A 20,099-nucleotide genomic window follows, 5' to 3' on the forward strand; every position below is an offset into this window, starting at 1 on the left:
AATATTTATGTACTTGAAAAGCACCACTACATCTTTAAATGTTTAACTTTGTTATTGAGTTAACTGTTGTTTACATATAATATAAAAACAAGTGCTTGAGTATCCAAACATTTTTCATCTTTGTATTTTCTTAGGGGCTGTTAAAAGATCTTTAGTCTATGACAGTTTTGTAATTTCAAGAAACTTAAGACTTGTGTTGCTCTTTAAAAATACAGTTAACAAAATAATTTTGTTTTCTTTCAAATAGCATTGTGGATTCTTGTAGGACTGAAGCATTACCAGCTAGCATTTGAATGAACACCCGTCCACTGACAGCATGCGGAGCATCAAGGTATTTTAAACCACCCCCTAGCGTATAGAGGTAGTTGAAGGATGCCAGTAGTACCAGCAGCCCCCGAGTTGGAGAGCACATGTATAGTGCTCTCTGCTTCAGAGAGACCCCACCGGCTCTGTAAGTAACTGCTGTATTAAGCATAGGTACAGCTGTACAACTCTTGCCTTAAAGGGCTTCCTGTTGTCAGCTGCAAAACCTGTTTCTCTGAACATAGCTTTCACCTTTGAACATAGAATTTCAGTACAGCATCAGCTGACAAGGTTGTCAGAACTAACTGGAAGCAGTTACACATTGTCTACAGTAACTCTTTTACTAAGTGTGCCCAAATGGCATATCCCCTTACACTCATCTAAAATTCCTGTTTCTTTTATATCACATTCTTTTGTTAGTTATATTATCATAGAAAGTGAAATACTGAAAATAAAATCTCTTTAAAAAAAGACTCCAAACACTTCAATATAATAGCAATAGCATTTTATTTACTCACTTATAAATACTAGAGTTTGCAAAGCAGTTAAAAATATTACTAAAACTTGAAAACTCTTCTAAAACTTTCAGAGATTTTGTTTGAGGGTCAGGGAAGGCTAAGATTATTAGCAAAGACTTAATGCTGCCAACCCATTTGCTAAAACCTAGACCTGGACTTAAACAAGTTAAACAAAATTAAAGCCATGCTAATCACAAAAACTTACCATACAGTTCCTTGCAGGGCTGTCACAGTTAGTCTTTGGAGGTCCAAGAATACCATTTTTAAGTGTTACTCAGCAGAAGTAGCTGGTAATAGTGCAAGTGCTAAAATGCAAAATTCACAATGGTACAGAGTTTGGAGATTATTCTGACTTAAGTGCAGAAAAGAAAAAAAAAAAGATCTAAGCAACTTTTTGCAGTGGGATATGAACAACAAGCCCGGGACTAATTTTCAGCCTGAGTGTTTGCCAACCCCCCTTTAAAATGTACATTGAGACCTAGATGATTTAATACTGCAATTCGAGTGGAAAACTAAGAGTAGTGCAGTTTTCTAAGAGTAGTGCAGTTTTATCAGCTGTTTAGCTGGTCTATTCACAACTAGAGGTCTATTCACAAACCTCAGTATAATATTCAGTAATTGAGATATAACTTGAAAACCTAAAGAGGTTAAAAACCTGAGTAAATCCATACTCAGAATAGCTATATAGCTACAGCGCAGCAGTACAGTGTATAAGAATATGGATCAATCTTCAGTGGGCTTCAAGTGCAAGTAGGTTAAACAGTTCCTCAAGCTCCTGCCACCTGTGGAAATAATTTTCCAACAATTTCCCCTGAAACATCCTGCTCTTTGTTAAGAATCTGCTTCTTGTTGGCGCTTTTGCACTTGTAGTAAACATTGTTTTCCAGATAAGACTTCTGACAAAATCCACATACATTCATCTAATGCTTTATTCAGCTGGGAAGTCTTTTCTGTGACTAGTTTTAAAAATGAATTTAGAGCTTTCTTCTGAGCTAGAAGTGTTGCAGAACCCTACTTCCCATCAAGGGGGCTGGTCTAAAAATACAGGTTAAAAGCCTGCATCCCCAAAGGAGATGCCACAGACAGAAATACAGCTGACAGTGTTTGTCCCCCCTCCAGACTTCTCATGAACCCCCCCACACGCCAACTCCTGAAAAAATAACTTTCCTTGGTATAGATGCAATCTGGAGGGAACTGCTTACCATTCTAGGTGCAGACACCCAAACTTGTGGGAACTGGATTTTAGATATATACGCATCACTGAACAATGCAAAAATACAATGGCTTAAGGTTGGGTGTCAGGTATCGATACGTGATGAGTGGTGGCTCCGTTTGACTTGTCAACTTTTAGAGCATGCTTATCTGAAACAAACCGAATTACTGCAAAAAAAAAACTTTACAGAAGTTCATCTCAAAAGAGTAAAATTAATTAACTGCTATGAATTCTTTGCATTCAGGGCTGCAAAACAAAGACACATATTACTTAAATCAGTTTTATTTAAGAATTTCCTACAGTGACAAATCTTATAAAAAGCATCCAAACACGAAACTGCAGCAAACAGCATTCTTATGGATATCTTACACAGTGGAGCTTCCACCCTGAAGAGGCACACTGAGCTCGCTAGTGATCTCTGCTGCATGAGCTACTGCAAAGCACACCACAAGCTCAATGTTCTCATCGCAAACCCCATCATCTTCAATTCACATTACCACACTTACAAATCATTAACAGAAAAAAAACACACACCATACAGCATTCACAGCAGTTGACATAAGGGAAAAAAAATACAAATATTCGTTTCACATAAACACATTCAACTAATTGATTAACTAGGTATAAAACCCACTTAAAGTCTTCCACATGTGGATGTCCTTTGAATGCAATAAACACTCGTACTTTATTTGCTATCATTGCTCTCTGCACACTCTCTCACCAAAGCCACAGGATTGAGAGACATCTCGCCAAGTAAAATAAAATCCCATAATGCACCACCAGGTCTCTGCATGCGCTCTCTCCTTTATCTCGCACATACCAGCCCTCTCATGCCTCGGCACCACCATCAATCCCACACAAGGTTTCAAAAGTTCAAACAGCCTTCTGGTTCCATCTCACAGCCTTGCGTTCATAGCGTTGATACGACTCCATGAAATAAAGAGTAGCGGATAAAAATGGAACACCCACCGTCTAAGACGCAGCATGTGCAGTGTGATGAAGTATTCTTGGATGAGAAAGCATGTAGACAGAAGTATTCCTAAGGCAGAATATTTACAGCACTGCTTTCAATGAAGTGCTTCTTCCATACACATTTGAAATGAGATGAACTGCGGAGATTAAATGAAGCCTTCATATCGTACTTTAGTATGGAGGGGAGACAGTGTTAAAAAAAAAAACAAAACAACAAAACAACCAACAAACAAAACAGAAAAACGACACTGTGTTCTCCAGTTGGGGCACTTGGAGATTCTTATGGTGGGAGCAAATTAAAAACAAGAGGGAGAGAATGCTGTTTCTGACCAATGGTTTCCATTTTGAACATGCAAAGAATTCAGGTAGCCGGGAAACAAGGGATAAAGTACTACAGGAGAAACCTTTCCTATTGATTGTAGTGTTAGTTTACCTATCAGGCAAACAGCAGTCCACTTCCAAACATTCAGTATTCCAACAAGTTAAGTAACAAAACTTATAAAATTCCTTTTACCTTTCTTCTTCTTCTTTTTTTTTTTTTTTTTACAAAAGAAAAATGTCAAAAATACTGCTGAATATACTGCACATTGAACAAACTGATTTGGAAAACTTTAGTATATATGTAATTTACAGTATACTTACCATGAGTTAGAAAAATTTGACTTCCCACCATAGAGTCAGTATCAGAGCCCACTGCGTCTACATTCCCCAGCCTGACGATTTGGAATCCATGCTTGAACCAAAGCCTCCGTTAAACCCACTGCTGGAGCCCGCGTTCGAGGCCGAGCCCCAGCCTATTGCCGCTCCCGAGTTGGAACCGCCGTAAGAGTTATTTCCTGAACTAAACCCCTGGTTCTGCTCCCGCTGCATGTTGCCTTGAGGCTGGTTGTTTCCCGACGGCCCTGACTGGTTCTGCTGGCTGGCCAGCATGCCCATCATTCCCCAGCTGCTCTGCAGGGCTGCCTGCGCTGCTGCCATCATGGCAGGGTTGATGCTAAAGGCTCCGAAGTTCATTCCCCCACCCATGTTACTGCCCTGGTTGTTACCCAGCCCTCCCCCGCCTCCCCTGCTGTTGCCAAACCCCCCCTGATTCCCAAAGCCTCCCGGATTACCACCAAATCTTCCACCTCTCTCTAACTGTCTATTGCTATTGTGCTTAGGTTCAGCATTGGATATATGTACGCTGATTCCTTTAATGATCAAGTCCTCTCCACAAAGAGATTGGGCAACCTATAAGAAATAAGGGATTAATTAAATATAGGTTATTCTTTTTGATTTAAAAAGTTATCAGCAGTATAAGACAAAAAAAAGCCCACAAGATTCTGAGCAGATATTTAACCTGCAAAAGAAGTGTACGTATACTTAATCCAATTTGAGGTGTTTTATCTTCACACTTGCTACTGCACTAAGTGCAGAGTACAGTCTGTCCAAAAGCATCTGAGTAACCCTACATAATGCCATAGATCAAGTCAAGCTAACACCACTGGAATTAATGAGGCAATGGACAAGTGTTTCATGTGGCATTCCAGATACAAACACACTATCAAGCTGAAACACAGGTTGCCTGAATTTGAGGTTAAAATATTTTAACTTACCTGATCATCTGCAAACGTAACAAAAGCAAAAGCTCGGAAGGGTTTAGGAATGAAGACATCTACCACTTCTCCATACTGAGCAAAGAACTGCCGGAGATCATCTGCTGTCATGTCATCAGTGCAGCGCCCAACGAACACTTTTCTGCTGCGCAAAGGTTCGTCAGGACTTTGCTGAAGAGAATTGAAAAGAGCAATTAACAAAACTCACAATTACTCGAGAATTGAGCAACTTTCCCAAAAGGGCCTCTTTCAATCTAGCCTGTCCTACAGACTGACAAGGAAGTTTGAAAGTTTAAGACGTTCTGTTCAGAGAGAGAACCTGGTACACTCTGCACCCTGGTGCAGATCAACTGTTGCTACCTTTGTTTCTAGTTAAGGACAGTGACAAAGCCAGTGCAGGACAGGTCATTCTGCTGTATGCAACTGCGTATACACACAGGAAATACACAAACAGAAGCTTTGGATTTGGTTCTCAATTCAACAAAAGATTCATTCTGACCTTTCCTAAGTTGTACATTCTGCCTCCTTTATTCTCCATTTATTCACACAGCAGACAAGTTAAGCAGGTCCTGCTCGATGGTAAAACATGTTATTTTCAGGTTTCTATCCGTACTCAGTTCCCTGATGTAACTATTTCCCCAACACTGCTTTTCACTCCCTGTCCACCCACGTCCTCGTTATTTTCTTTCCCTACTCTCACCTGTCCTGTCTATTCACAGACTCAGAAGTCACATCCAAGAATGGATGGTTAATCTGTTCATCTGCTCACTTAACACAGTTGCTAAAAAAAAAGTGTACTTGTGAACGTTTGATAAAATAAAATTGGCAACATGAAAGTACCTTCGAATTGGGAAGCTTACAGTCACACCATCTTCCATCTATCATGTGTCGCTGAGACATTACTTTCACCTGGGTTTCATAATCCGTAAACCGAACAAAACCAAAACCTTTTGAGTGACCAGTTTTAATATCCTTCTTAACCTAAGATTAAAAAAAAAAAAAAAAAAAAAAAAAAGCAGACTTAAAAAGAACACAGTAGTGTGCTTGTATTTGTGACATAACAGTCAAACTATTTTTGAGTCATCTCCTCTATCACCCTTGATACTAAGATCACCAGGAAAGAGTACATACAAAGTTTTGATTACCCCCTTGCATGCAAAGCATCACAGAATGTTGGGGACCCTGAAAGAATATCTAGTCCAATCCCCCTACCTGTTCCTAGTGAACTAACTCTAAAGCTCTGTAGTCTCAGCAGAGGCCTGTGACGCCTACAACTTTAAATTTATTCCAGTTGCTTTGAGCCCAAATATTAGCATACTAAAACAACATAACCCAGAACAGGATACAAATATTTTGTAGCATTGCAATGGCATTGCCAAATGTTCTGTTTGAGCAGTGCAACTGCCAAAGGGGTAAACAGGCATGGCTGCACAAAAGGCTTTTTTGTTACATGGCTGTAACAAAAGGTACAGAACATAAAGAACAAACTGAGTGTCCCGGGGTCAGGTGAGATCCCCCCTTTTGTGAGAATAAAAATATCCCGCATGAAAAGAGAAGACAAGAAAACTGCAGCAAGCTTGTCTTGCGCTAACAAAGTAGTGCTAACACAGGAGTAGCCACCTGCTTGGAACGTGCTGTTCCTGAATGAGTTTACTAAAAAGTTCTGTTTGAAAGTTTATCAGGCTTGTAAACGCTCCCATCACAACAATCTCCAGTTCCTTAACAGATACATATAAACACACACATATTTAGCTGCAACAATTAATAACTAATATAAATTAAAGAGCTCATAAAAAACCCTGTACCATTAAGTCCACCTGCATGAATTACCACTTCCAAAGACTCCTGTCTCTGTACCTACGCAAGCCTGCAGCTACAAAGCTCACGGAACAAAACACCGCCTAGGAACAGACACGCTGCTTCAGATCTGCTCTGAAATTACATGACTCTATTTCTTTCCACTGGCTTCATCTGAGGACTCCTTTCTGAATAACATCCCTCCTTACTTGAACTGCAAAAGGATTTTACCTGCACCATGAGAACTTCTCCAAACGTACTGAAGTATTCCTTTAAGTCTTGCTCAGTGGTTTTCCAGGGTAAACCTAGGACTATCAAATCTGAAGTCTTCTGTACTGCTCGTTTTACTTTCACGGCTGACGATGCATCTGTTTCATCCATTTTTCTCTTATTATCTGAATATAAAGATGTTCATTAGAAAGCATCCTCCTAAGTCTGGAAATTGCTTCCACTAATTATGAACAGCACGGTATAAAACCATAGACTACAATGAGAAAAAGCAGGCTAGATAAACAAGTGCTTGCTGCTGGTGCTTATTATGATGATCCATAGCCAACTGTCTGCAAGTATTAAGAGAAAAAAAAAAAGAACAGTCTACATTTAATTCCTCCTCAAAAATGTAACCTGAGTTTGTGTTATTTTACTAAAGTACCATCCAGTAATACTCAGAGTCCTACAAGGACATGGACAAGTCAAGTGTTTGAAACAAGAACTTTAAAATAAATTTTTGGAGGGAATGTATGTGCATGTGTCAGGCTGCTCTTCTCCTGAGCGTCTTTCAAAAAGTACCTTTGACCAAATCATGGCTTGAAGAGAGGCCCTACCTGTGAGTACACAGCAGTCTTCAGAAAGTCTGTATTAGACTGCAAACTCTTTCAAAGATAATGCAAAACTTTGTTACGATAGTGCCTCCGCAGCTAGAGAATTAAAAAGACTACTGCACATCTGAAAACTCAGTGGAGTCAACTTTACTCTGCAGGACAGACACGTGATTAAAGTCACGGCACTTCTGTAAATCAGGTTTCAAAGCAGCCGCTGCCATGTTACATTAGCAGCAGCGCACGTGGACCTCTTCACTACAACCGTACGCTCGCCCCAAAGCCTGAAGGAGCACTGACAAACCTTTGGGGTAATTAACGACATAGACCAGGTTCCCCCAGCCCGCCTCTGGGGCGTGCAGGATCCCCTCGACCAGCCGGACGCCCCTCATGCACTGCGACACCGGGTTCCTGTAGCGCAGCCCGCAGGCCCCGGGGAACTGTGCCGTGACGGTGGACAGCAACACGGTGCCGTCGTCCTCCGAGGGGATCTCGATGGGCTCGTCGTTCTCATCCTCCGTCACCCGGATATACTCCGACATCTTCGCGGGGACTCACTGCGGCGTGCAAGGGGGGGGGGAAGAGCCATAAGCGACCACCCTCAGCGTCCCGTGGCGCTCCCCGTTCTGCCCTCACGGTGCCACCACCCCGTGTTTCCCACAGGACGCCCCCGGCCCCCACCCTCGGCCCCGCCGTACCCAGGCCCCACAGCGGCGGCTGCCGGGGCCCGGCGAAACTTCCCCAAGGCCCGGGGCCGGGCCCAGCCGCCGGGAAAGGGCTGAGGGGAGCCCCCGAGCCCTCCAGCGCCCCGCCTGCCGGCAGCCTCGAAGCGAGAGGACCCCCGAGCGCTCGCTGCCGCTCACCGGGCACGAAGGGAGCGGCGTCTCCGGGAGCCCTGTGCCGCGCAGCGCCCCGCCGCCCTCCGCTGCCGCCGCACAAAATGGCGGCCGCGGCCCCCCTCAGAGGCCGGGCCGGGCCGCGGGGCGAACCACCCGCAGCACCGGGGGGGGGGAAGAGGGGGAGAGAAACAGCGCGGCGGGGGCACGCCTGGCTGCGGGGAGCGCTACGGGACCGGGGCTGCGGCTCCGCTCGGCTCCATCCGAAACGGCAGACAACGGAGCCGGGGCGGCGGCAGCAAACGGAGAAGGGGCGGCTGCCGGTAGTGCTGCCCCCCCCCGCAAGGCACCGGTGGTACGGCCCGGGCCGCGCCTGCGTCGCGCGCGGGGCTACGGGAAGGGGCGGTGGCCCCCTCACAGCCCCCATGGCGGCCGGGCCACCCCCCTGAGCGCCCTCCTGCCCGCCCTGTGAGGAGCTGTGTTAGCCAGGCCGGCCGGCGGCAGCTCGGTTCCGTGCTCAGAATTCGTTAATCAATCCCCTCAGGTGATTTGTTCTCGCCTCCCTCCCCCGGACGGGGGAAGCGGTGGGGTCAGAGCGGCGTCCTGCTATGGCCTGAGGTAAAATAGTTTTTGGGAGTGGTGGAAGTTTTTAAAGAAAGGTGTAGGAGTTTTAACGCTGTCCTTTAGTACTTAAGGTTTGCCATAGCACGACTTAGTGCCAGACAGAATCTCCTCGCTTAATGAAGAGGCTCAGCAGTTAAACCTCAATATACAAACTATCAAATTTAGGAACTCCAATGGCCAAGGCACACTCACGCCACTTTTCTGACACTTATAAAAGCCGTGAGAAGAGCCAGCTGTGAGTTTTCCCAAGCTGCAGTCACAGCTGCCAGCTAGGCTGCAGGGCTGACCCTGATCTGCTCCTTCAGCCTATACAGGTGGTGCAGAACAGCCACCTGAGAGAGAAAGGTTCCAGGAACATGGTGATTGCCACCTGGCCTGGTTCCTTTTCTAAGACTGATCTGGTTTTGGTACCATAATCCTCAAGATAAACTCCACAGTTGTGTACTTCACAGTGATAACACCATAAAGCTATAAATCGGTAGCTATTCTACAGTTCTAAATACTTTATGTCTGGATAATTGCCATTTCACATCTCCAAGTTATTTTATTCTGATACTTAACTAAATAAGCATATCTGGTCCATTAATCAGTCACACTAGTTGCAAGTTACAGCAGAGACATCTGTAACACAACCCGTTTCTGCTTCAAGATACGAATGGGAAGCCACCCAGGGTGGTTGGTGGCAGGATTTTGAAGTCCTGCCTGCCATCACCATCGGGTGAGAGAAGAGTGTACTGCAGGGCTTACTCCAATCAGCTCAGCTCTGGGACCTAACCAGTGGGCTACGCCATACCACCTTTATGAAAGTAATTCCACCACCACCTTACACCTCCTGGCTTCCCACCTGGTCCCTTGTGCCACTCCTCCAGTCCACATGTGGGGTATGTGACCTTCCTTGCATTGCTCCTAAAAAATAGAAATAAGAAATCTTATTAGTAAAGATAGAGACCTTACTGCTAAGAAAGGCTAATCCAGTCCCTTGCATCAATCTATACAGAACACCTGAGTATTTCAGATTCCCACTGAAGATTTCTTGGAAAAGTAGGCTGCAGCACCACTGAAACCTAGCTCATCTATGCCCTCGTTACCGTAGTCTCAGCCTTATTTAATTACCCTTTCCCACTAGAGTTCTAAGAGGACCCGACAATACACAGGCTAACAAGATAAGCTTGTGCTCCACCTAAGCAGGAGAAATTCCTACATTTTCTAGCTATCCACAATACACATCCCAAACCCAGTTCTGGCGCTGCCAAGTCAGCACAGAGGCAGCCGGCGTTGTTTGAACACGTTGTGAGGACTGAGTGTAATTGCAGCATGTCAACATTACCTACTGCACTATTTCAAGTCAAAGCTATAGTTTAGCAATCATGCTATTTGAAGAGGTTGTCATGGCATTCAGCCAAAGTGACCTCTATCTAACAAATCATCTGGTGGTAATTTCATTAATGAGCAGAATAAGCATCAACTCTGAACTAGATTCTGTGCAGGCAGGAGCCTGGAGAGAGCAATGAGCTCGATGCAGCTTGCTGCCTGTAAAACAGGCAGGGGAAGGAGGATAATTACTCACAGAGACTGTTGCCTCTGGAGCTTGTTCCTCAGTTTTTGCTACAAACAAGCTTAAAATTAAACAAATGTGACTATCCATTTACTGTAAAAACTGGGATTCTTACAGTGCTTTCCTTCTGTTGCTTAGCTTTATGATTAGATTTAAGTTAAGCAATTAGCAGTAGTATTGCTCTTGAAGTAACTACACCAGTGGGCACGCAGCTAGTTAATTCACCAGTTCTCTCACACTGGCAATTCACAGTGCCCATGGGTGCAGACAAATGCAATACCGTGGTACTCGCCATCATGTATATTGAGTTAAGTGTGCCCACAGGCACAAAACAAAATGCAATACAATAACTATTTGCTGCTCTAGGTTAAGCGTGCTCATGGGTACAAGCAAACTGAGTGTAATGATCAGCTGTTCACTCTCCCCAAAGCACTCGGGGTGGAACATCAATGGGCACCTAAATATAACCTCATGATAAAAGGAAGAGACAAACCAACAAAACGGGTACTGATAAACAGGGAGTGCTCGGGCCTATTTCTAATTTTAGTTAGATCAGTAAAAAAAGATTTAAATAATGATGGCTTATCAGTGCAGTCAGAACCTAGCCTGGCTTTGCCAATAGTTTATAAGCTGCATCTCTCACCCTTACTCAGTGGGAATCTCTTCTTCACATCAAGTGTCTCCTGCTTTGCTCTGAGTGGAAGGATGATGATCACATTTACGCCTCTCCGGGCACAAAACAAGCATTCTCTGCAGAAAAGTCTGAGCAACTTAGAAACATTGCATTCTCTGTGATGGTTCTCATTCTACATACGTTTAGTGAGAAAAAAAAGAAAGAGAGCTACATTGTCACTATCCCAAGGACGTGCCGGTAAGCAGCCTGCATCCTTTAATCAGCCTTCCCCTGCTCCTTCATAAGCAGTGTCCTCTCTGCCATGTGCACCAAGTAGAGACCACCCTGGATGTAGTAACCGAAAGGAACAGGTCATCCTTCGGTTACGTATTTCTTTTTGTCATTTAAAGCCATTTGAGCCTCCAGTTAAACAGGCTGTATATCACAGATACCATTCCCCTGAAGGAACAGGATCAGTAGTATTTCATTTTCCTAGCTACAGTTGAAAATCCATTCACACACATGCAAAAGAGGGAGCAGTGTTTTACAATACTGATCTTCCTCTCTTCCTCTTGGAAAAAGCTGTCACCACAAGGACATTTGCAATAATTACTTCCTCCCTTCCCCAGAAATGCCTACCATAAGTAGAACTTTCCACACACAAACAAAGGAGAATGAAATAAGCATATGGAATAAAAGCAATCAAGAACGTTAACTGTGAGCTCCCCAGTACGGATTATCCATCTCACCAGACCTTTTTTTTTTTTGTCTCTCCAAGCAGAGAAGACACAGAGCCATACCTTACAGAGCCATAAGCACACCAGTCCCAGCCCCTGCTACCAGGCTGCTGATGTTCTGCCTCCTCTCCAGCTCCCAGCAGGCAGGAACAGTCCCACCATCACAAACCCACTGTGGTGGTGTTAAATCACTCCCTGTCCCTGAGGGGTTGTTAAAACATGAAAGTGCTCGTTAGTCTTCACTTTTTTTTTCTTTAAGCCTTAAATGCTGAACCCAATCTCACATCAGCTTTGCAGTAGTTTTATAAAGGAGATCACAAACATTATTCAACTCAGTTCATTTGCAAGTTATCAATGTAAAAATTTACTAATACCTAGGTGCCTAAAACAACTACTTACAGAAAGGCTTCTGTTAAACAAAACAAGCAGCTTCCGCCCATGTAAAGTACCTGGAAAGATCACTTAGTCCATTGTTCTCACAGCAACGCTCCTCCTAATCCCTTTAGTTAAAGCAGCTTCTGAGACTTCATTACAGTGCCTGACACATTTCAGGCAATTTTTCCCATGATCCTAAAAAGCCATGATTTCAATTACCTCAATTTTAATGGTTTAGTCCTGTTCCTTAAAGGGGCAGGGTTTCCTCCTTCCTTATTTTATGTCCTTATTTACTTAACTCTTCCAAAACTGATTAAAACTGATTTTTTTTTTTTTTTTTTAAGCGCACAGCAAATGCAATTGAAGTCAGATTTTTTTTTTATATGCTCAACTCTTGTAGAGACCTAGAAGGACTCAGTGCCCATCAGCCTGGGTCCTTTCAGCACTAATAGTAGTTTTGAAAGAAAGAAAACAAAACAAAACAAAAACAAAAAAAAAAAAACTTTGTCCATATTTCCCTAACTGAAACCCTACGTAGAGTCACTGCTGTGTCTTGTTTTACCACCAGACTTTGAGTGTTAGTGGAGGAAGAAACAATCCGAATAGGCAGTGAAGGTATCTGAGAGAGGGGCTGACTAGATCGATGTGGTTGTGTCTTGGAAGCAGCTGGGGTCAGCCACCCAGGTGTGGTGGCGCCCCATGGCATACAGAGGGGTGCACCTGGCTGGGAGCTCTGTGAGGGAGGAAAATCACTGTGTGGTAGTTGGGACCTAGCGCTGGTGACAAAAGACCCTCTGAGCTCCCAGGGGTACTGGTGGCAAGTGGGTGCTGACGGCTACCTTTGCTCCGGAGCTGCAAATAGCTTCAGAAAGCAGGTGGAAGCCATGGAAGCAGGAGTGGTGCTTCTGTTGGCTGTGCACAAATGGCCTTCTTGTTGCAGCGAGCAAGCAGCAGTGCTGGAGCTTTTTCTTACGGCTCCTGCTGACGCGGTTACTAATTCTTGCCTATTAAGGCAAAAGTAACCCACGGTAACGCCAGAGCAGTGCTCTCAGGAAATGCTTTCCCTGATTTTGTGCTCTAGGCTCCCAGAAAAATGCCAGCTAATATACAGGCAGAGCAAGGCTAGCATAAAATATCACCCACTTGTTTTAGCTCGCAGAATTAGGAGCAGACACGGCATACTTGGAGGATTTAAGTTAGTGGAGTTTGTCATTGTGATTATATACAGGAGTCTTGCCTTTAGAAGCTGAAAATCAAGGTTCAAAGCACAACACCGGGTAGTATCTGACATCTTCACCATCTTGTTTGATTGGTACCTGTGGGAACGGCCAAATGTTTGCATCTTGTACACAGAGAATGCAAAAATTAACTTCATTCTGTTTTGTTTGGCAGAGTCACATCACACCATCTGCAAGTCACCTCCCTAGTCTTTCTGGACCATCCACAGCAGAGCCTGGGAAGATTTTCCACCCGTGATTCTCAGAGGAAGCTAGTCAGTTCCCAGAGCTAAGTTCCTGGTGAAGATGTGGCAGGTATCTTCCAAAGGAATTTGTTGTCTTTTACAGTATACTGGAGCTGTGATTCAGAGCCTTTTTTTTTTTCTTCCCCCCCCCCTCTATATTTTCTAGTAACTCCCAGCACAGGAGTGGAACTTCCATCAAAACATATTATCATAAACCAAAGCAGTAAATCCACAGATGGGGAGCTGTGAGAGCTAGCTTCAGGTCCTTAAAATTGCAATTGTTGGTGTATGACAGAGACCCTAAATATTGAATACAAACATTAGCATTTACACTGGAAGTTAGAAATAGAATCCTCCAAAGGTAAAGCCATAGGTGACTTGGGGAAGCTGTAGCAACTATTCCTGTAAGATCTGGAATAGTGTGAAGGACAACTTTGGAAGAGTTTATTTAAAAGCTATTTTATAGCATTTTCCTTTCCCCCCCACCCCCCCTTTTTTTTTTCTTTTATCTTAAGGCGTTAAGGGGTGGGCAGAAAGGCAGGGGTATTTTTTCTCGCTGTTTCTGAACCATGCACACTGAAGCAAGAACTCAAGTGTAAGACAAAGACTGTTTTTAAAATGGTTTGGTTGTACTGCCTGCTTGGTGATATTTTTTGAAGTACATTTGCTGAAGATTTATGTAAAATCTATCTTTTGTCTACTTAAAATACGTCAAATGGATGTACAGGGCAAAATTTAATGCATATGGGTTTTCATTATTTTAAATCATTTGCAATATAGGTGATTTACTGTGACATCAAACATTTGTTCTTTGGCTGTCCACCATAAATTGAGGTCCACCCAAATTTCCACTCCTAGCTATATTTCTGCATCCCTCCCCCAGTATCTATAACCTCAGTTCCGTGATTCTTCATGTAAATGACTTTCAACAAGGAGAGGAGGAGAACACATAATTTGCCTTAATACAGGTAATTTTGAAAGAAGAGCGAGACCTTTACATGAGAAATAGGTGACAGCTATGGAAAGGGGAGAACTAATGCATGTAGAAGACAAAGTCATTCCTGATGAGAGTGGTGAGAGCTACTGATCAACCAGATGTGACCAAATGGACTTTTTGTGCAGTTGAAACTGCCAGGGGTGATAGACTTCTATCTTTCGCTTTCTGAGTTTTTTCATGTCTTTTTAGCATCGTTACATTTATAATACAATTAATCCAACCCCAACCAGTTAATCTGAGGTAAGCCAGTTTGCCCAAGGTCATTCTGAAAGTCCATAGTGCAAAACTGGTGACATGTGACACCCAGAACTGTGCTCTCATGACAAACCTTCTCCTAACAGCTGTAAAAGCCTTGAGACACTCAGACTTGTTGAAAGACCTTGTGGGAAACCACATTCATTATAGCTTTTACTGGTTGTGTCATGTCAGTTAATAGGACACAGACCTTTGGACCCATCGGTAGCCTGTATTTGAAGCCTTCCCAGTTCAGTAGTTACTGAAAATTGGTGCTACATGGTAGCTCTTCAGCAGCCTACACTACAGGGATTAAACACCTGAACTCAGCCCAGTTTCTCATCCACGGATGCCTTCTCAAAACCTACTAAGTTAGCAGACTGTGTTGAGATTCTAATTTCTATCCACTCAATTGAAAGACAGTTCAGTTTGAACCAAACATATTCTTGCAGGCTTCCCCCACCTATACCACATATCTAAGCTTTGCCATGACTCCTTCTCACTGCCTAAGGATTTCACTATTATTGCCTACTCCTGCCTTTTTAATAAGGCATCCCAAATTTGAACTACCTAAAGATTTGTAGCAATTCTGAATGATATTATGAACTTCAGCAACATCCTGAAGGCAATCTCGCTTCTGACATCCAGACTATCTGCCCAATCCTACAGCTACAACTGTCTGACAATCACCATTTACATATTTGGTGTCTTTCCCACAATGATAGTCCTAAACAGCCCTGCCAATGATCTTAATCCTGAAGTCAGAGCAGGTTTAGATGCTGTGGTGGGCCTGCATGTGCTCATCTTCATTCTAGCCTCCAGTGGCTCTACTCCTGCAAGATCCAATTCAGAAAAATGTTAGCACAGCTCTGATTTATGTGCAAAAGTGCAAAGGAGAGCAGAAGCTTTTAGTATCTTGGGAAGTGGTTAGGAATTAAGGCCAAAGAAAGGACAGTCATGTCCATTATATCCTTAAAAAAAAAAAAAAAAAATTAGACCGAAAGTCCTGGCTGCTGAACCGTGCCTGGGCTGGCAGATGTTCACAGCTCTCTTGGCAGATACTGTAGAAAGCTAATGGGCCCATTTAGATCCCCTCCCTTACACAGTGGCATTGAGATGGTTTTGCAGTTGCGAGGTAGGCCTAGCAGGGCTGTAATAACAATTTCAGCATTTTTCCTGAAATGAAGTTAGGGAATACATTTAATATTTTAACAGCTCCGCTGATCTCAACAGGAATCTCCACTGAACCTAGCACATCATTCCAGATGTGGCTGAGGGAAGGAAATCTCATGTGAAGTGCAAGGCTGACACCTGGAGGGGACTGCTGAGCTGCAGCTACGCGAACCTGGAGGAGTCAGGCAGGGATTCAACACACAGCTTGGGTTAGGAAAGCTCAGAGGAGATGGCAATATCCTAGGTTTTGGAACTGCTTTTTTGTAGTGAAGGTGTACTTTAGATATTCTTCCCTCTCCCCTTTTCTAACAAAGAAAAATCCAGATTTCTGTTTCAGATTTTCCATGTATATTTTTAGGAGGGGAGAAGAACAAAGAAGCAGACTCTGGATCACCCAGTTCTTCACTTCTTCCATGTTCAGGAATACTTAGATCAAAAGTTATCTGTCCCAGTAAGCTGCTACAAAATGCAGGGTTAGTTTTTCAGTCGTTTATCATGAAGTCTTTGAATCACTACATGTCAGTAGTGATTCTTTCTGCTGCTTCTTCACTATTTGTATAACCGTGCTGTGAGTTTCTGGAGTACAGACTTGCAGGGCAATTCCTGCTGTCACAGCTGAAGCTGGCAGGATTGTGTTAGGTGCAGCATGGTCTTTTCATGTCTGGCTCTGTCAGCATGCACGGTGAGGCTTTTCTTGAAGCTGACCTAATCAAGGAAACACAAGACAGCTTCTGGGACGAAGTCTTCGTGCCTTTGGAGGTTTGCTTCCCAGCCTGGCAGTCACCCATTCACAGCACTTACTCAAACCTTCTCAGTAATCTTTCTTCTCTGCCAGGAATCATCTCAGTATTTGTGAAAGCTGTTTTTTCTCGATCTAATTTTAGAATATGTTAATATATGAGTTATTTACTGAGCTGGCATTACCATACACTTAGTATCTCAGGAACCCAAAGATTATATGTCCATTACATCTTCTTAATTCTATTTGTCATTGCCAGTGTGGTTCCACTCACCATTACATTTGCTTAGCAATAAATAGTTGTTTATAGAAATGGCCAAAAAATTACACTTATTTTCAGAATTCTACTAATTCACCTGCAGCGTACCTTCCTCAGCCTCCATATGTCTTCACTGGTATACCTCGATCCTAACTGACTACGTATCTTTCTCTTCTAGCCATCAGACCCATAAAATATCACCAATATTAAGTTCACCCTGATGAGCATACTAAACTACTCCACGTACATTCCCCACACAGACCAGCTTCATCAGTGAGCTTGCTTCATCAGAATACTTGCTTGCTCCAGGCAATGGGGAGTAGAAGAGAGGCAAACTGCCAACTTCAGCAGTAAGTCAAGACATTCAGTGTGCTGGGGGTCCTTCTTTTCAGCCCTGAAACCTGAAAAGTATAACACCATCCCTACCGCTCCTGTTTCTCCAGCATTTATTAACAGTGACATGATTCTAAAGAGGCAATAATATCTTTCCTCCTCCTCCACCCCAACAATATTGCCGACGCTGGATTGTCAGTTATGCTGAATTATACTGGATCACATGTGGTTATTCAGCAATGTAGACAAATACCAATTCAAGATCAAGGGTGAACTGTGGCCACTAAACTTGTTTCACTTGTGACTCATTCCAGACTTAAAACCTGGCTCTCGCTGACATTTTATTAACCCAATTTGTCATCCTCCTAACCCCCATTATCCAACCCAGGCAGATTATTTACTTTGAAAAGATGTGTAGATAGAATCCACACAAATCTTAAATAGATCCAGGTGCCATAGCTAAATTCCAGAGGGAGCTATGGTCATAAGATATATGTGCTAGTCGAGTAACTTATATCCTAGATACTTTCAAACTCAGTGACATTCTCACTGTTTAGATATTGTCTGGACTGTCACTCTTACAAAGCAGCGAGCAGCCTGGCACATTCTTCAGGTCTGTGCGTGGTCCTAAAGTGATCAGGAAAGGTAAATTTAAGCATATATTTAAAGACATGCTAAATATACTCCTGTTTTGGAGTCTGAATCAGTGAATAGCCCCTCCTCAGCCACTCCCTTTGAATCTTTGTATTTGTCCCAAAATAAAGCATTCAAGTCAAGAAACAGCTTGCTAGCTTCTAGAGAATTCATCATTTCCAGTTTGCAAGCTTGAGGAGAGAAATCCAGGAAGCATCAATAAATCCACTCTGACAGCAGAGTAAAGCACTGCAAAAGGAGTAACATGTCAGTGATGTGACTTAATTTCCCAGAGAAAGATCTTCTTTATAGGTGAAATAAAAGTGCCAGCAAAGTCAAACAGCAGGAATTGTCACACTTGATTGACTCTCAGGACAAAAAATAAAAAGGCAAGGTAAATTATGTGTTTTTACATATAGCAGGTAATAACATACACTGAGAACCTCTGCACAGCAGTATGATAAAGGCATGTGTTCCCACATCAGCATTCATTTAATCAGCATGTTTTAAACAAAATGAAGGTTACGTGCCAAGGAGCTTTACGATTTGGTGGGATTCACAGATTGGACATGAGGGGGCAGTCTTATCTGCAGTTTATTGATGGCAAAACTCTGCTGTGCAATATCGAGGCAGGGTCATTATGGGCAGTTTGCTTTGGAGTCCCAGGTTGCAATGTCAAGATCTGGAGCTTTGCCTCTTTCCAAACAAGGGTCTCATCCAGGCTTTTCAGATGTCTTTATTCAAAGCTGAATACGGTCCCTTTAAATAAGCAGAGATCTCAGTCCGAATGGGGAATGAAGCCCAGGCTACCAACAGTTATGAAACCTCTCTTTTTGAGCTTACAGGCTTAGGGGCCGCTGCTACACTCTGAGGTTAATAATCAGTTTTAATATTCACTTAGGGGGCTGTAAAAAAAGAATGAAAATTTCCTAATTTGAAAATGGACTTGATTGGCAGCTTTATTATCTCTGTAAGGTGCGTGGCATTCCACACAATCAAGTCATTTTTTAAAATAATCTCACTGCTTAAGTCGTACACGCTGCTAATTGCATTTTAATAAGTCTCTTTAAAATCTTTCCATATTTTTTAATATCCTAATATTAGATAAGTGATTGCTGGGGACACTGGAGGGCACTGAAGTTTATAGAAAGAGGAACACCATAATGAAGCTTTATTGGGATGGCATCACCAAACAATTGCTGTGATAGCAACACTCCCAAGCCTGGAAAAGTGCCAAACATTCCCCCTGGAACTGACTCAGACACTAGCCTCTCTGGCTCAGGACTGACGCAGAAAATGGATGCTTTCTGGTTCATAAAATGGCCTCTTTCCGGCTTGGAAATGACTGAGGAACTGTCCACTTTTGATTTGGAAAGAACTTGGGAGCTGGTGTTTCTCCATAGAACAAACAACTTTGAAACTCACCTCTTCTGCTTTGAATTATGGCTTGAAACTAACTATAAGATTTTTTATTTTTTAATTTGACTAGGATGAAACAGAAGGCTTTTTTTCTTCCTTTAAAAAACAAACAAACAAACAAACAAACAAAAAACCATAGCTCCATCCAATAGCAGAGGTTGTGAAAAGCTTCAATGGGAATTAGAAAACCACTTCTTTCAAGTGGAAAGATAACCTTCCATCTCAAAGATCAAACCCAGTTAAGATGGAGAGTATTTGGAAAAAAAATACTACAGCATGGGGTTTCTATACCTTATGCAGGGAAGATGGAAGAGCATTCAAGAATACCAGCAGTGACACAGACTTGATCACTCTAAAATTAAAGAAAAAACTCTATAAAGACAGTTGGACTGAACTGACAAATTCTAGATTCAAACACTCCAAACTACAGAGAATTTCAAACTCCCATTCAAGCTGGACCCTGCACGCGCATCCACAGGGTCAGCTATTGCATCAGTTACAAGCCAGTGGTGCAAGAAGGTGCCCCACAACATCTCATATGAAGTGTCCAACGCTTTTCTGCCTTTGGATTCAGTGCTGTGTTCCCTATCTATGCCAATTGTGTTTCTCCCAATTACGACTAGCGGACAATTGATGTCATTTTCAGTGTCATTTAGTAGCATCATCTATGTAGAAAAAGAGGAAAAAAAGTAATCCCAAATTAACACAGCCAGAAGCCAAATTAACATAATGTAGAAGACAGCATAACTGGCTTCTGTGAAACTTCACCAAGATAAAGGGACATTTTTTGCCAAAACAAAATGGAAATGCCAAGTTTTACATTATACTGTATTTTGTCCTCTGCAATTCCAGTTTATTGGGGCCTTGGATTAGAAAATTCTTTTGAGAACAAGT

The 20,099-nt window shown here is 42.9% G+C and overlaps 1 protein-coding gene across 2 annotated transcripts; it reads right to left on the bottom strand.

Moving 5' to 3' along the window:
• Positions 1-2,300: 2,300 nt before the first annotated feature.
• Positions 2,301-8,186, bottom strand: TARDBP (TAR DNA binding protein). Of its 2 annotated transcripts, XR_014619082.1 has the most exons (7): positions 8,080-8,186; positions 7,521-7,773; positions 6,630-6,793; positions 5,442-5,582; positions 4,602-4,772; positions 3,649-4,236; positions 2,301-3,143 (listed from the first exon to the last, which is right to left on the bottom strand). XR_014619082.1 is itself a non-coding variant. In XM_084300353.1 (6 exons), the coding sequence occupies exons 2-6, from the start codon at positions 7,756-7,758 to the stop codon at positions 3,706-3,708; spliced, it is 1,245 nt and encodes a 414-aa protein (XP_084156479.1). In that variant the 5' UTR covers positions 7,759-7,773; positions 8,080-8,186; the 3' UTR covers positions 2,301-3,705. The 2 variants fall into 2 exon arrangements, 1 of the variants encoding a protein (XP_084156479.1); XM_084300353.1 differs by having other exon boundaries at positions 2,301-4,236.
• Positions 8,187-20,099: the final 11,913 nt, after the last annotated feature.

This window comes from Netta rufina (assembly GCF_964035555.1).
Source record: "Netta rufina genome assembly, chromosome: 22".
Lineage (NCBI taxonomy): Eukaryota > Metazoa > Chordata > Aves > Anseriformes > Anatidae > Netta > Netta rufina.

What these genes read in the sequence shown, in the direction of transcription:
- TARDBP (XM_084300353.1), bottom strand. Translation starts at nt 7,758, where the DNA reads ATGTCGGAGTATATCCGGGTGACGGAGGATGAGAACGACGAGCCCATC. An exon ending in TGTCGTTAATTACCCCAAAG is followed by an intron (nt 6,794 to 7,520) that starts GTTTGTCAGTGC and finishes CTTTATATTCAG; the next exon opens with ATAATAAGAGAAAAATGGAT. An exon ending in TTACGTTTGCAGATGATCAG is followed by an intron (nt 4,237 to 4,601) that starts GTAAGTTAAAAT and finishes TATTTCTTATAG; the next exon opens with GTTGCCCAATCTCTTTGTGG.